Here is a 17,033-nt window from a genome sequence, read left to right on the forward strand (position 1 = left end):
GACTGCTTTTTAATTGTGTTCATTTATCACGGTGAAGCATTCCACCAAGCTGGCTGCTAACCCACAGGACCAGTCCCTTAAAGGATGTCACTGGCCTAGACAAACTGTTTGTTCTGGAACAAAGACTGAATTTGAGCCATCTGGTAGACCTCTGAGAAGCCCATTGTCTGTGCCTAAGATGGCCAGATGCCACTAGTGTCACCAGTGTGAAGGGACACCAGAGCAGCAATATATGCCACATTCTCTTCTTCTCTCCCTGAGCCTACCACATGCTTTCTCCAGCCATGTAGGGCAGAGGAATTGAGAGAGGGGAAGCTGATGTTTGTCCTCAGCCCGTGAGTTAGGCTGACTCTAGAGCATCAGGAAGGAATAGAGATGAAACCTCCAAGCTCCCCTTTGCTCCTCCCTGCCCCCATCAGCCTTGTCCGAGTAGGGTAAGCGTAGGGTTATGATCTCTTCATTCTTTCTAGTTTTCCAGGGATGTTCTGTCCTTCATAAGTAGTTTATTAGACAATGTTAGATATGAAAGATGGTGTGAAACCCGTCTGATGGCATGCTTTAAAAGTGCAACTTGACCTTGTGCCCAGCTTGGGATTCACCAAACCCTCACCCTTACCTGGGGGAGGGAGGGGTGTTTCTGGACTCTTTGGCCTTAGAAGAAACAGGCAAGAAGGATTTCAAATTGAGTGCATTAAATAAGTATGTCTTCTTAGTCCTTGACAAACACATATGGAGCCATTTCTTAAAATCCCAAATGGACTTCGTCTCCCCTATAGACTTAAATGGAAGAATCTATTTTTTCTTTCTGTTTATAGTACTTGGAAAAGGATACACTCTTAATATACACAGAGAAAGATGAGCAGGCCAGCCCATTGCTCATCCTGACTCACACGATGTCCACATGTATGCCATCCCTTCAGCTGTATCTCAACAGTTAGCTTCTCAACTCTGCTCTTTCTTGTTAATTATTCAGCCCTTCCCGGGGTCATTCACAGTTGTGACTTGGGTCTAAGTGTCTGTAAGCAAGCCTTGGGAAGAGGCTGTCCATTCCACAAAGCTGGCTGTGAAATCACATACCTCAAGTGCATCCTTGAAAAGTACTAGGCCAGACAGGGAGAGGCTAGGAATCAGAAGCTGCTTGGTTGGAGACAGAAAACAGCATCCTCCTCTGTGACTCACATTGCAGTTCCCCCCTGCTCTTTTCAGGTCAGAGTCTACGATCTCTCCAGATATGAGCACGGAGCAGATGACGTGCTGATCCTGGCTACTGATGGACTCTGGGATGTCTTATCAAACGAAGAAGTAGCGGAAGCAATCACTCAGTTTCTTCCTAACTGTGATCCAGACGACCCTCACAGGTTTGTGCCTTTATAGTGTCCTGGGGACTCATGACTTACAACAGAGGCTGTAGGAATAGCTCGGCAAACCAAACCACGGAAGGGACTCCGTGTCTTATACGTTTGTGACCACGTGAAAATCCTCCTTAAGGTAAACCAAGATACAGATGGCAAAGAACTTGATTTATTTAAAAGTTACCAACAGGGGCTGAGCTAGAGTGCTTACCCATCATGCACAAGGCCCTGGGTGCCATCTCTAGCACTTCATCAACTGGGTTTGGTGTGTCTTGCCTATAATCACAGCACTTGGGATGTGGAAGCAAAAATATCAGAAGTTCAAGGTCATCCTCAGCTAAGGAGTCTGAAGTCAGCTTAGGCTACATGAAACCCTATTTTAATAAAAACAAAAGCAACACAGTAACTCTTGGGAGTAGGGGGAGGGATTGAGACAGGTCCCAGTATGCAGTGCTTGCTGGCCTAGATCTCACTAGCTAGATCAGGGTATCCTCAAACTTGGAATGAGCACCCAGCCCCTGCCCCAGCAGTGCTGGGATTTCGGTGTGAACCACCACGGCTTCCTCCGTTCTCATTGTTCCCACTTCAGGTTAGTCCTGCTGACAGGTCCTCTCACATATTGATCAGCCATTAGGAAATCATTCCTTTTGCGTAGTTCAAAGACAGGAGAAGAAGTTTGCAGTAGAGTTTCCCTTTGTAGTATGACACCAGGGTAGATAGCCCTCAGAGCCCCCTGGGAAACTGGAAGCCCTAGAAGAAAGCAGCTCTGGCAGAAAAGTTTCAGCTACTACACCGAGAAATGATGTGTTGTGGGCAGAAGCCAGCAGAGTGAAGCCAGCAGAGCAGCCCAGTAGAACCGGCCCGACAAACATGCCCGTGCTGGATTTGTTAGCAAAAAATATAAATAAGTATCTTAGCATCAGAACATTTTAAGAGCTTTGAAAACATGGTCAAGACTGAGCCAGGAATGGTAGTATGTGACTTTAATGCCAGCATTTGAGAGGCAGAGGTAGGTGGTTCTCTGAGTTCGAGGCCAGGCTGGTCTACACAGCAAGTTCCAGGGCAGCCAGGGCTACACAGAGAAACCCTGTCTGCAAAAAATAAATCAAAATCTTAAACAAACAAACAAAAACAGGGAAGAAAAGAAAATATGATCAAGGAGAAGAGCTTAATATAAATGGGGCTCAGGGGTAAAGATGGCTCAGGGTTAAAGGAAAATATAAATAATCATTTTTTAATTTGTGAAAAAGTACTTACTTTTATGTTTTACTCACCAGGTATATGCACTTCATGCGTAGGCTAGAAGGGGGCATCGGATCTCCTGCAACTAGAGATACAAATGACTGTGACCCGATGTGTGGGTTATGGAAAACATTAATGGGCAGGGGGGTGGGCTCTCCTCCAGCTTGGATCACTCAGTCCCCAAATAAAAGACACAAAAGTGTTATATTTGTAATAAGCTTTAGACAGCACCAGAGCTGGACAGACATCAATGCTCTAAGCTATTTTGTCGGCTTCCCTGTCAATAACCCCGAGATATCACTTTCCACATTCTGCCTTGGCTGCTCTTAACTCTGATTGGCCAGCTCGCATGGCCAGTTCTCCTGAGAGAAGGCGGAGAAAGGAGAAGATCCCATAGGACAAGGCATCGGGAGAGCTGGCTATGAGGGTTGGCCAGTCAGAGTAAGAGCAGCCCAGGCAGAACTTGACAAGTCATATCTCAGAGCTATTGACACGGAAGCAGACAAAACAGCTTAGAGGGTGGATGTCCGCCCAGCTCTTGTGCTGTTAAGGTTTATTATAAATATAAAAATTCTGCATCTTTTATCTGGGAACTAAATGATCTATGGTGGGATAGAAATGCCCAATTAATATCAAATACTTATCACAACACATGTGGGTGCTGGAAATTGAACCCAGGTCCTCTGGAAGAGCAACAAGTGCTTTTAACTGCTGAGCCATCTCTCCAGTCCTAAATAATCACTTCTTAAGAAACTGAAGAACCTTAGATGCAGCCCCCTCTGATGTCTACTCATATTACAATTCATAACAGTAGCAAAATTACAGTTATGAAGTAGCAACAAAATAACTTATGATTGAGGCTCACCACAACATGAGGAACTATGTAAAGGGTGGCAGTGTTAGGAAGGTTGAGAACCACTGACATAGAAGACTTTTTTCCCTGTGCAGGAAAACTATCACGAAAGGAAATTTATTAAAGAAATTTCAAAGATAAAAAAAAAAAACCTGAGAAATTTTATTGCTGACCAATCTCTGAAGAAAAATCTGAAGGATATGCTAATCATAGAAAAGACCCCAGCTGAAAGACCCAAGAAAGCGAGTGGGTTAGTAAGCTGACATATAAATAAGTATGCGGGTGGGCATAAACACATCCTCCATAGGAAAGACTATAGGGTTAAGGTTGTTAGAACTCATTTACTGGATTAAAATGTCATATTGGCCAGATATGGTGATACCCACCTCCAGTCTAATTGGACATCAGAGACAGAAAAAAATCACAAGTTCACAGACAGCCCGAGGTACATAGTGATTCCATCCCCCAAACAAACAAAATCAACAGCAACAATATTATTAGCTGGCAAAGGATAGTAATCGGCTTAAATAGGCTGTGCTTTTTGTCTATTTAAGAACATGCTAAAAGTATTTAACAGGGCTAGAGGGATGGTTCAGCAGTTAAGAGCACTGACTACTCTTTCAAAGGTCCTGAGTTCAATTCCCAGCAACTATATGGCGGCTCACAACCATCTGTAATGGGATCCGATGCCCTCTTCTGGTGTGTCTGAAGACAGTGACAGTGTACTCACATATATAAAATAAGTAAAAAATTTTAAAGCATTTAACATGTAAGCTTTAAATCAATGTAACTAGCTAGGGCAACTAAAATAATAGTGTATTGCTTCAGCTGATAGTGGGAAGAGACCCACATGAAATACTGCCGAGTGTCTGAACAGCTTATAAATCAAGGAGAAAAATTATACTGAGACCTAGAAATGGCCTGGATTTGAAAGAGTGCAACATATGGAAAGTGTAAAGGCTGGATTTTTGACATTCTTTTTTTCTGGTTTATGTGCTAAGCATAGATCAAGGCTCCACTCACCTCTGATATACCGGAAGTAACTACCTTCCTCCATGCTCTAAGATAACTCTATCTAGAGCTTCCCTGTGTTCTAGGGATCCCCAACCATAGCCTTCTGTCATTTTGACCACAGGAAAAAACAAAACAAAACAAAAAACCCCAAATCTGAAAGAACCCTGTAAGCTCAGAAAAAGACCCATCTTGGTGTTTTCAGCCTACAGTAGCTCACAGGCTCTCTCTACAGAACCACAGCCGTGAGGTTGTCCGTCTGTACATGCTCCTCCTGAGTGCTGCAGCAGGCTTCCAGTTCCAAGGCCCTGGTACTTCAGTAACGGTATCCAGTGCTAGAAGTGAAGGCAGCAGAATAAATCCAAGGGAAGTCATGGAAGGAAAAAGAAGGCCAAAAAAGACAGCAAGTATACCAAAAGGATACATTATAAAGCCAAAATTTGATACTTTGAAAGAACTATTAGAAAAGGATACATTATAAAGCCAGAATTTGATACTTTGAAACAACCAACACATTAGAGAAACACAGTTGGAAACTGCACTTCTGACTCAAAGACTGGAAGTAGGGCAGTCATGGATGCACAGCTGCTGTGTGGTTTCTTTATCTCTCTCTCTCTCTTTTTTTTTTTTTTTTTTGGTTTTGGTTTTTCAAGACAGGGTTTCTCTGTATAGCTCTGGTTGTCCTGGAACTCACTTTGTAGACCAGGCTGGCCTCGAACTCAGAAATCCACCTGCCTCTGCCTCCCGAGTGCTGGGATTAAAGGCGTGCGCCACCACGCCCGTCTTGTGTGGTTTCTCTTACAGGTGGAATTTCTCTTACTACAGGTTTTAGAATCAGGCATAAAGTGGTTGTCACAGTTGCTGAGGGCTGGAAGGGGAGACAGGGGTAGGTGCTGTTTGATTAGCTGTGCTTAGAAAGAGGAAGAAGCACAAGAGATTGACAGTGGTGATGGCTGCATCAGGATGGGAATGTGCTTATTGCCACCGAAAAGCACTTTGGATATAAACTTCAAAGTGGTAGAGACAGTCAACCTTATTTTATGTACACTTATCATAATAAAAATCAATTTTAAAAGGCAATTAAAAATTAACAAAGTCAATAGAGTTTCTGAAGCATTAATACAAATGGGATTCAAATAAATAATAGTAATTCAGAGTAGCAATGACTCAGATGCAGTAGCAACTAAAATATAAGATTCAATAATCAACATTAGAACAACATAAAAATATCATTTCAAGCTATATTGAGTTTATACAGCACATTATAATAAAAAGATCAATAGACTTTTTAATTTTTATTTTGATGTGTGTAAGAGTGTTTACCGGCATGTATTTTTGTGCACTGTGTGTATGTGGTGCCCACAGAGAACAGCAAAGGTCACCAGATCCCCCAGGAGTGGGATTACAGCAGGTGGGCTGCCCTGGGGGTGCTGGCAACCAAGCTCCATTCTCTGTAAGAGCAGCAGGTCCTCTTAAACCACTGAGCCATCTCTCCAGCCCAGTAGGGTTTTCGAAATGGAACTTGACAAGCCAATTCGAAGGCAAACATAGGGAAACAAAATTGCAGACATATTTTAACATCTATTTAGGCTGTACAGAGTAAGACAAAGCTAAGCCAAATTAAAGCAATATGGAAAATAAAAATCGCCTCTTACCTCAAAAAATAAGACAGGAGTAAATTCCCAGGTAAAGAAAGACTTAATGCTAAAATACAAAAATAAATAAATAAATTTTTTAGAAGACAACATAAGAGATTATCCTAAGACCTTGAAGTTGGGAAGAATTTCTTAAAAAGCACAAATGGGTTTTTATTGTGTTTTAATTTTTTTGTTTTGTTTTTCTTTCTTTCTTTCTTTTTTCCTTTTAAGATAGATAAGGGGGAGCTGGAGAGATGGCTCAGTGATTAAGAGCATTCCCTGCTCTCCCAGAGGTCCTGAGTTTGATACCCAACAGCCACATGGTGGCTCACAACCACCATGGGTGAATCCCATGCCCTCTTCTGGTGTGTCTGAAGACAGCTATGGAATATTATATGGTATACTCATATACTATATATACATACATATGACAGATAAGGGGCTGGAGAGATGGCGGCTCAGCACATAGAAGCATCTGCTGCCCTTCCAGAAGACCCAAGTTCAGTTCCCAGCACCTGCATTGGTGATCCATAGTCACCTACAGCTCAGCTCCAGGGAAGTCCAGTGTTCCTTTTTTGCCCTCCAAAGTCTTCTGCCCTCTGAGGGCAGGTGCATACATAGGACATATACACACTTGTACACATAAATTTAAAAAAGAGTCCTTTTTTAAGGTCAACATTATTACATTAACAGTCATAAATTTTGGTTCTTCCAAAGTCAAAACTAGCCAAATGCTAATGCCAAAGGAAGAAGATGTTTGCCCTGTGTCTAGCTGAAGAGGGAGTTTTATCCATTCTGTACAAAGGACTCTCACAGAGCAACACAGCACACAAGCTGGGGATGTAGCAAGTTGCCCGGCATGCACGAAACCCTGACTTCATTCTCCAGAGGAGCATGGGGTGTTGGTACAAGCCTGTGAGCTCAGCACTGGGGCATAGATACAGGAGGAATAGATGTTCAAGGTCATCCTTGGCGACATAAAAACAAAAGCCAGTGTGTAGCCCCCAACAGGAACAAACCCAAGCTGCTGCTCATTAACAGGAAGAGATCTCAAAAACTTGATGCTGTTTAATAAGACGTATATGGTAAGGATCTAATTCTGCTTACATAAAATAAAAACTGTTTATATAGGTGTTAAAACTCAGACATGGAAAAAGGCAAAGGAACTGCCAAAAATTCAGGACTGTGAAGACCTTGAGAGGAGAATTGGCAAAAAGTACAAGAAATATATCATTGAGAAAGAACCCACGGGGCTCCTAAGATATTGACTGTCATGTTCTGTTCCTTTGAGTAGATGGCACATAGCCTGTGTTACTTTAAAGCTACAAATATTAAATGCATTCCTTCGTCCCTACACTTACGGAGTTCAAGTTCTAGCTTTTCCTTATGTCCCTATGACCTATGGAAATATATTCCCCTATACTCTGTCCCTTATATGTGAAAGTGGAGATCCAATCGTGCTGGCCTCACATTAGATACAAGGCAAAGCGCTTTGTATATTGCAGCCCCAAAAGAAGTATGTACTGGGGCTAGGGAGATGGTTCCGTTAGTAGAGTGGTTTCCGTGAAAACCGTGAGGACCAAACCCCCTTTATAAAAATAAAAACAAAACAAGTATGGTGGTATATAACTCTGGGGGGGGGCATAACTAGTTAATAGAATGTTTGCCTGCCACATACAAAGCCCCAGGTTCAATTCCCAGTACCCAGTGAGGAGTCAGAGGCAGGCAGATCTTCGGAGCTTACTGGCCAGCCAGCATAGCCTAATTGTAGTGCATCCAGCCCATACATGAGAAGTTCTGTCTCTAAAACCAAGGTGGATAGCGCCTGAAGAAAGACACCATAGTCCCCTGAGGTTAGCACCTGGCTTTCGTATGTATATGAACATATACACAGATTCACCTACAGGAACGTGTGGGTGTTTGTGTGTAGGCAGAAAAGTGTATTATGGTACAACATTATGTGCTTCATAACAGAAAAAAAAATGCTTTCAGGAAAACTGTAAAGCTAAGTTCTCTCTTCCCTTCTAGAATTCCTTGGACTGAGTGTGCTCAGGTGCGTAGGTTTTGATGGCACTGTTGTCATCAATTCCTCCCGCTGCTCTTCTCCATCTTTAGCTCCCATCCACTTCTGCACCCTCCCCTCCCTGTTAGCATGCCCGTTTGCGCTCTGGTGACTTTTAGAAAGCCAGATGCCCGTTAGGAGTTACAACGCACTTCATGCCTTTTACATTTCTCCTGCCTCTGGGTTTATTTACCAGCCCGTCTCTCTCCGTGGCATGTGCTCACCCACCATGAAGTTAAAACCTACAGAGTGTGTGTGTGTGTGTGGCCAGTCAGAGTGGTCGCCTAAGGTTCAGGAGAACTTCCAGGGACAGCAATTAAAAATGGTCTGGCTTGGTTTGGTCTGGCCTGGTCTAGTCTGGTTTGGTTTGGTCTGGCCTGGTCTAGTCTGGCTTGGTTTGGTCTGGCCTGGTCTAGTCTGGCTTGGTTTGGTCTGGCCTGGTCTAGTCTGGCTTGGTNTCTGGCTTGGTTTGGTCTGGCCTGGTCTAGTCTGGCTTGGTTTGGTCTGGCCTGGTCTAGTCTGGCTTGGTTTGGTCTGGCCTGGTCTAGTCTGGTTTGGTTTGGTTTTAGTTTGCCTCTCAAAGAGAATGGCCAGGGCAGGGGTAGTCGAGGAGGATGTGAAGGAGACAAAGTTTTCAAGAAGAGAGAGGCTGTCCAAGCTGGAGGGGTGTGTGTGGCTAGTTTGAGTGCTGCCTAGCATGCATAAAGCCCTGGGTTCAATCCTAAGCACCCCATAATCCGGGTGTGATGGTATACACCTGTTATCCTAACTCCTAAGTGTGTAGTCAGGAAGGTGAGCACCAAGTGTGAGGCCAGCCTGGGCTATCAAATAAGTAAGAAAAAACAAATAAGAGAGAGAGAGTTTTGGGCTATAGATAAGAAAGATTCTAGTTGGTTTTTATAACAGAATGTAGGGGACGAGTGGGTCAAGTGGGGGGAGGGGGTTCCACTTTATGAAGCGGTTACCATTTGGAGTCATTTGGAGTCATTCACCTGGCAAATCCTCTGAGGTGTTTATTGTGTGAGCCAAGGCCTGCCAGAGGCTGGAAAAGAATCTGTGAGATACATCAGCCTCTGCTCTGTTCCTCTTACAGTCTCAGGTCCAGATGGGGTTACAGAGGCTTCTAGAAATTTCCAGGGAGAATGTAGCCTGCTACAATGGATTGTTTGTTTCTTTGTTTGTTTGTTTGTTTGTTTTTCGAGACAGAGTTTCTCTGTATAGCCCTGGCTGTCATGGCACTCACTTTGTAGACCAGGCTAGCTTCGAACTCAGAGATCCACCTGCCTCTGCCTCCCAAGTGCTGGGATTAAAGGCGTGTGCCACCCCGCAGGCTACAATGTATGTTTAAAACCTGAAAAATTAAATCAGCCTGAGACAGTCATCATAGTGGCAAAGTGGAGATGGGGGAGGAGCCCAGCAGTCAGTGTGCCTGGGGGAGGAGCCCGGCAGGCAGTGCAGCTGGTTGCACCAGCCTGGGAATGCCATCAAACAAGGTGTGAGAGCCCAGTCATCCTCTGAGCCTTCTGAATTCACAGCATTAACGATGACACATGTGCTGTGTAAGAAGGGGGAGCCTGTGGTAATGGAACAGATCCTGTGTAATGCGCCATTCATATATATATATATATATATATATATATATATATATAGTTGTTGAGTAACTGTACTCAGGTTGTTCCTCCACCCTGTGTGTGCCCTCGTAATGGAAGCCGAGTTGGGCGATCAGGGAGACTTAATTTGTTTCCAGCTCTGGAATTCTGTAAGATGGCATTTTCTTCTCTTTCATGTGTGTGGCATTGTTGCACATAAGCTGTATAATTTGGCAGGAGCCTTGGCCTGTCTCCTTGAGAGGCCCATGGACACTGAGCACTCAGGCTCACTTATGGCTGGGAGCTCTTCTGTGCAGAGAGATGGAAACGGCAGAGGAAGTCGCCCCAAAAGGTCTCAGCCCCAGTCAGAGTTCTGAAATGAGGAAAAGGCTGTAATTCCAGAGGCTCTGTTGACCTTTACGTCTCTTTCTCTGTCAGGGTAGAACCCCTGGGTTTGCCTATGGGATCATGTCTTTGGAGATGTGACCAGTGGCTGTGCCCCAAGCTTGGGGGGGGGGGCTGACTAAATGGGGCTGGCCTATTGTTTGACTCAAAATGGGGGGAAAAAAAAGATACATTCAGATACATTCCAAGAATGGGAAACCTCAGGGACCAAAGAGGAAGCAAGGCAAACAAAAAGAGCATGTGTCTGCGATTGACAGTTTCTCTCTCCCCCTGAGATATGAGCCAGGTTGCCCCAGAGCTACTTGGAGAGGAAACCAATAGAAAGGAGCAGGGTCTAGGTTGACCAGTGACACACAAGGATTTGTGGTTTCTTGATGGCTAGGTGTGTGTTTGTGTTGTGTGTGGGTTTTCTCTTTTTATTTTTCTTTTGTTTCCGAATGACAGTCGTTCTTAACAAATTGCCAGTCTTGTCTTCCCTGGATAACACCCCCCCCAAAAGAGGAATGTAAAATAGCACCCCCTCCACTTCTGAGGGACACAGGGTTTAGCATAAAGACCAGTCAGCATACCGCTGACCCTCATGCCTTCCTCTCAGGCAGGGAGTGAGTAGGTACAAACACCCCTGTGATCTGATAAGCCCCAGCTTTCCCTCTTTTTGAACTGTCTCCTCAAAGGAATCAGGAAATTAAAAGGCAGCTTTGTAGGGGAGCCAAAGTCAGAGTGCAAGGGGGGGGGCTGGAAGTGACTGCTCTATGGGGTCACCAGATGAACTGTTCAGAGGGAACACATCACACTAACGTTCTAGAGGGAGGTTATCAGAGGTCACGGGGCTTGCTCTGTATCTCTGGCCAGGTTCTCTTTTACAACTTAAAGACTGTGATTCAGTGGTTAAGGTAAAACATGTGGAACTGACCGTCAGCTCTAAGCTGGAGGTTTAGTGGTGGGCCTCCCTCCCCACCAGGGAAATAGACAAAGTGGGAGCCAGTGTCTGAACCATCCGTGAAGACAGTTACATTTTGTCAGAAGGGAATAGATTGTTACTACTTCTAAAAGCGAGGTGGGCAGGTAGAGGCGAGAGAAACCAGAGCCCACCTCCAGATACTGAATCAAAGCTTTTCAGGGTCTTTGCTCTCCTCATTATTTCCCAAACCCATCTGTAGAAACCCTGGTTTTTCTACCTTGCACCTAACAGCTCCCTGTTGCCTCTGCCATGACACAAGGACAGTATGTGCACTCTCTGCAGATACAAACAAGACCTGGCACGTGCTCACACATGGAGCTACCTGCCCAGCCCGGTCAAGAGTTGGATGGAGTCTTAAAGTTCCGGTGTACCAAACTCTCTCTCCCACGACTGGGAGATACCTTTTTGATGGTAAGGGTTTTCTACCCTTCTGCCTGGAAAGGGAAGGTTAAAGGTAAAAACAAACAAACAAACAAACCTATCAGTACACTGCAGCCTTAATAGAGCCATTAATGCCAGTTTGTATTACCCTGGTAATATCTAATTTATTTTGGCAAAAGACAAAATATTTAAGGTTTTCTTTCTTTGTTCTCTCTCCTCTCTCCTCTCTCCTCTCTCCTCTCTCCTCTCTCCTTTCTCCTTCTTTCTCCTGGGAGGGGAAATCTTTCTGTAAGTTGGTTGAAGTCATTTCTCAGCAGCACCATATGCTCTCCAGAAACCATGCCTCACACGCAAAAAGGAAGTGTTCCTCCCCCCTCCCCCACCCCCTCCTTATCACTTGCAGGTTTTCAGAACAAATCCCCGAGTGTTTGATCTGGTGTTTGTAGACTAGATACAAATCTGCATTCAAGTTCCTTGTATGCTGCTTAGCATATTCGGATCCGTGGGAATCTGGACGCCAGCCTGAGATCCTGGCTGCAGCTGCCTCCTCGGCTGCACAGTCAGCCATCTCTCTCTGGTTACTGGGGCTGGCAAAGCAGAGCTGTGTAAGCACTTAGATGTGTGGCCACCTCAGGGAATTTCAAAGACCTTGCCAGGGAGGACGGAGAAGGAGCCGGGTTATTATTCCTCCTTGGATTGAAATGTTGCTGTTTGGGATTTGAACTAAAATAAACATTCACCACTGAAGAAACCAGGGAGCCCTGGCACTGCCAGGGTACTGAGAGGTAGAAAAATCCTGGCAATGGATAGCAGGAGCAGGGGATTCTAACCCTTCCCACGGGGCGGGGTGCCCTCTCCACCCTGAAGCCTCGCTCTGGTGCCTCAGGCTTCTTGGCCTAAGCAGGTCCGTTGTACCCTAAGCTGGTGTCAGAACCCATTAGTAGCTTCAAGTTTTGGTCTGAAGGGTGACCCACCTCCCCTCCTAATGGATGTGCCTCCTCTCAAAACAAATGACTACTTTCTAAGCACAGCAAAGGCCACCTCCAAGCCTAGCCCGGGAGCTAGGCTCATCACCATAGATTTCCTGGGAAGCCCCAAAGCTGGGGCGCTTTTCCTCCCTCTTAAATCTCAGAGAGCTGCTCAGAATGCCGAGGGGGTTGCTCCTGCTCGTCACATCGTAACAACGGAGGGGTACCGCCAGCAGACTGAGGTTGCCTTTTATATGCTAATGTTTGGAACCCATTCATCCCCCAGTTCTTCCCCACCTACCCTCCCTCTCAGAGGACCTTTTCTGCAGGATCCACAGGGCTGGTGGAAGTTCCCACCCAGCTGTAGCTTTTAATGACTGTGGGGATGGTTAGCTGAGGCCTGGGGTTGACTTATTTTTGACAGTCCCAGGCTGATGCCAAGGTGGTCTCGTGGGAAGCCGCCTCTGTAAGAGGTAAACGACTTGCCTGTGGGAAGAAGACATTTGAAGTCTGATGAAGGGGGTGATTGTTAACACTTCTTGATCTCCGGCCATGTGCGGGCTGCCATATTGGATGTTTGTAAAAGACGATCTTAGTCTCTGGAGAAACCTGGAGATTTACAGTGTTAGTACACAAGGCTCTCAGGCAAGGAAAAGAGGGGTCCTATAAGCTAAATGATTTTTTCAGAACCATCCATCTAGTTGGTGTGAAAGCAGAGATGAAGTCTCTGGGGGGGGGGGTCCATAGCCATTGAACCCCTCATTTGAATCACTGCAGAGGTGACAGAAGCAAGAGCCACCACCACACAGCAGAGACCGTTGTGGTGTACGGCCCTACCTCAGTGGTTTAGAAAGAGCTTCACCTTCCGATAGCTTCAGCCCCCTCTCCTTTTCTGTTTTCTCTGCCACCCCTGCTGACCTTCCTCCGATGATCCGCCCCTCTCCCTCTCCCGCTTCAGAGTGGAGCCCTCTGAATTTTCAAAAGCCCCATTTTTCCTTGGCAGTCATTTCTTCCCGCAGAACTTTGCCAATCAATATTGAGAGCTTCAGGCAGGGAAGGAGAATAGTCTTAAAATTCACCTCGTCTCCCGGGAAGTCGCTTGCTTTGGAGAGAATGAGCACTTCCAAAGAGCATAGTTTTCTAATGCTGCCTGGGCAGGCATTTGTGAGGAAGGCATTACAGCGATTCCACATCCAGCTTCCAGAACTGTCAGCTACCTCAACCCGCTCCATGTCCTAGGAGTCCACAATCCACCTCCGTCTGGTCTTTAGCTACACCCTGTCCTTTGCTATGGGGCTGTGTGCTTTGTATTTGTTTCATGTTTGGGCCATGCTCTTCAGTCTGTGGTATGGAGATGTCCTCGAGTTCAGGCTCAGTATCTTAGCGCCTTCCTGTTTCATGGCCACAAGAAATTGCTGGCAACTCTGATAAAGGAGACCTTAGGAAAAAAACAAAAACAAAAAACAAAAAAAAACAAACCGAGAGCAAGGAGAAGCTCTTCCTCTGGAGGGGGGGATTGCTTTGTATGCCAGTCTCCATGAAAAGCAGCCTTGACACCGGTTCCACACTTGGAGTGAACTGAATTTTGAATGTGGGGGATATTGAGGTGTCCACCAGCTTGGCCCACTTGCAGGGGCTGGAACCAAACTTCTGTGACAGCAGAGTTCGCTTCCTGACAAGGGCCACTCCGCTGGCGTTCACTCCAACTAGGGTTTGCCATCCCATAAGGAGGCAGCATGCCAGGAAGCTGTCCAGAGCGCTCCAGTTCAAATCTCACTTGCGAAATGCAGCGTGCTACAGAGGGCTGTCTGATGGGAGGATCAGATATCACAGTGATATCACAGCACCGTGGGTGCTGAGCAGAGGAGGCATGTGCCGGATCTCAGATCCTCAGAACAATGTAGGACCAGAAGTCCTGGGATGGTCCCCAAGTTTCTCCCTCAGGTTAGAGGTTGTTCTTTCCGGGCAGTACTAGGGACTGAGGGCGAATCCTTCATAAAATCGAAGCTCTGCATTAAGGAGGAAAGGGCTTGTTATTCCTAGCGCACGGGACAGATGTGACGTTAACCTTCATACTACCATGACAGGGATCCTAGCATAAAATATGGGCAGCACTGTAAAGACTCCGTAGCAACCCACCCCACCACATACACCCATACTGAGGATTGTTTTAAATCTAGATACCTCGTGGCATATGGTCAACAACTGCTTCCAGTTGTTATCTTACCTTAAAACACATGTGGAGAAAAGGCAGGAAGATATGGCGGAGCCCCCTCTTATCCTCTCCACCCCAGGGGAAACCTGGATGTAATAGGACAGTTCGGACTGAGATAAACATATGGGTATAGAATCATGAGGCAGATCCGGAGAAGAACCAGAGACATCTGAGACAGAGAACTCGATATAATGAAGCAGTTCACCGAATGGATTGTGCAGCAGTTGTCTAAGGGAGCAATCAGAGAAAGGGCATCGCACAGGGACAGATGCAAGTTACATCCGCAAGGTAGGATGGTAAGGAACTGTATAAAAACCTCAGGGCTGGAAATGGCTCAAGCCTGAACTACTGAGTTAGATCCCTGGAACCCACGTGGCAGAAGGATGAAACAGACTCCTTGAAGTTGTTCCCTGGCCTCCGTGTGCCTATGACAGCATACACGTATACATCTAAATAGATAGATTAATACTTACTCATAAATAAAAGTGCTATGCAGAGGACCAGGCTTGGTTCATAGAACCATGTCAGGTGACCTATAAACATGTTATCTCCAGCTGCAAAGAGTTTAACACCCTTTTCCGGCACTCTTGCACATGTGTGTGCATGCATGCAAGCGTGCACATGTGTATGTGTGTGCACTCAAGCATGTACCACACACACAGTATACATACAGTTTAAAAAAATTTAATCTAAAAACACAACAAAATAACAGTCTCCAGTACTGCACCTTGTAAAATTCTTACTCTAAGTTAAATTGAGGTTTTCATTGTCCAACGATGATATAAGGTGACTGCGAAAGGACTTACCTTGATGTACTTGTCTAGCAGGAAACAAAATCCAGATCGAGGAGTGGACTGAGAGAAGCAAGGAAGTTTGCACACATGTTGGTTCACTAACACACCCAAATAATACATGAGAATAGTGACTAGTAGAGGCTTAAACCCAAAGCAAGCTAAAATATTACACTGTTATGCAGATGGTGAGGGAAGGTTATTTAAAGTCATTTTAGCTTTTAGGAATACAGCAGAAATAGTCGACTGTATATTGAAAATTGAGTATAATTGCCCAGTGAACAAAGATAACAGTGTCTCCCAAGTCACATGTATGTGTGGGGCAAGGGTGGGGTGAAATGTTCTAGCAGGTTCTCCACATGAGGAAAAGGAAGAAAACAGGTACAAAGCACAGAATATGTATGTGTGTGTTTATGTGTGTGTGTCTGTCTGTCTGTGTATACGTGTGTGTCTGTGTGTGTATGTCTGTCTGTCTGTGAGAGTAAAGGCTTAAACACTCCATTTTATAATAATTGAAGCTCTAATGACTAAGGTGGGATTTTCTTTTAATTAGCCACGTACCATTAAAGGCATAATATACTTACGATGAGACTTAGAAGTCCTATCTGCTTTGTAACTGAGTATCACCAAGATGAGAAGGCAGCATTGAGGGCTGTGGTTTCCTGTTTCAGGGATCAGAATTTCATCATTTAGGGATGGTTGGTCAGAAGGTGACGCACTGGAAGGGAGAACAGCCTAACACTTGCTGAGTTCTTCCTAAGTCATGAGTGGGGCCTACAAAGAAAACTAGGGAGCGTCAGAGAGAACAGGCGCCATGGGCTGTGGAAACTGAGACACCGGTGAACAGGGATGTGGCATGCCTGGATCCAGAAAAAGAGAAGGATGTTCAAGAGGAGACTCCAAAGTTAGAGAACACAGCCAGCAGGGTAAGCTGAGCAGAATGAGTATGGAAAAGCTGCCTTGGGACTGGGCTGTCAGAGGATAGATAGGAGGAAGGGGAAGGTCATCGGCCTCCTGGTAAGAGGCCTGGGGATTTAAATGAAAAGGAGGAACAAGAGTGGTGTTCTGTATCGGGAAACTCAGAACCTGGGATGTAGCTCAGTTAGCGTCTGGATCCAGCATACACAGAGCCCAGCCTTCTATCTCCAAGACCACATCAAACTGGGCATGGTGACACACAGGATCCTAGGACTCTGGAGGTAGAGGCAAGAGCATCAGAAGTTTAAGGGCATCTTCCAGTTCTAGTTCAGCCTGGGTTAGAGACTGTTTAAGCTCAAAGCCCAAGAGAAGGGCTGGAGAGAGGTGTGGTTGTTAAAGGCTAGTTTGTAATCAAAACCTAAGGAAAAATGGACAGATAGTCAATTATCAAGGAATTTGTCGTGCAGTAAGTGACAACTATATTTAAAAAGTAAAACCTCGCTGAGATGGGATCCTTAGGATGTAAGTTTCATAAGGACCCTGTACTGGCTGGTTTTATGTGTCAACTTGACACAGGCTAGAGTTATCACTGAGAAAGGAGCTTTAGCTGGGGAAGTGTCCCCATGAGATCCAGCTATGGGACATTTT

The 17,033-nt window shown here is 45.4% G+C and overlaps 1 protein-coding gene across 1 annotated transcript in view; it reads left to right on the top strand.

Annotated features, from left to right (window-relative positions):
* The window catches only part of Ppm1h (protein phosphatase, Mg2+/Mn2+ dependent 1H), a 259,006-nt gene that overhangs the window by 236,731 nt on the left and 5,242 nt on the right, over window positions 1-17,033 (top strand). Inside the window, exon 9 of the mRNA XM_021174330.2 lies at window positions 1,207-1,358. Within this exon, the coding sequence (XP_021029989.1) occupies window positions 1,207-1,358 (152 nt within the window). The remainder of the gene's footprint in view (window positions 1-1,206; window positions 1,359-17,033) is intronic.

Source organism: Mus caroli, chromosome 10 (assembly GCF_900094665.2).
Source record: "Mus caroli chromosome 10, CAROLI_EIJ_v1.1, whole genome shotgun sequence".
Classification (NCBI taxonomy): domain Eukaryota; kingdom Metazoa; phylum Chordata; class Mammalia; order Rodentia; family Muridae; genus Mus; species Mus caroli.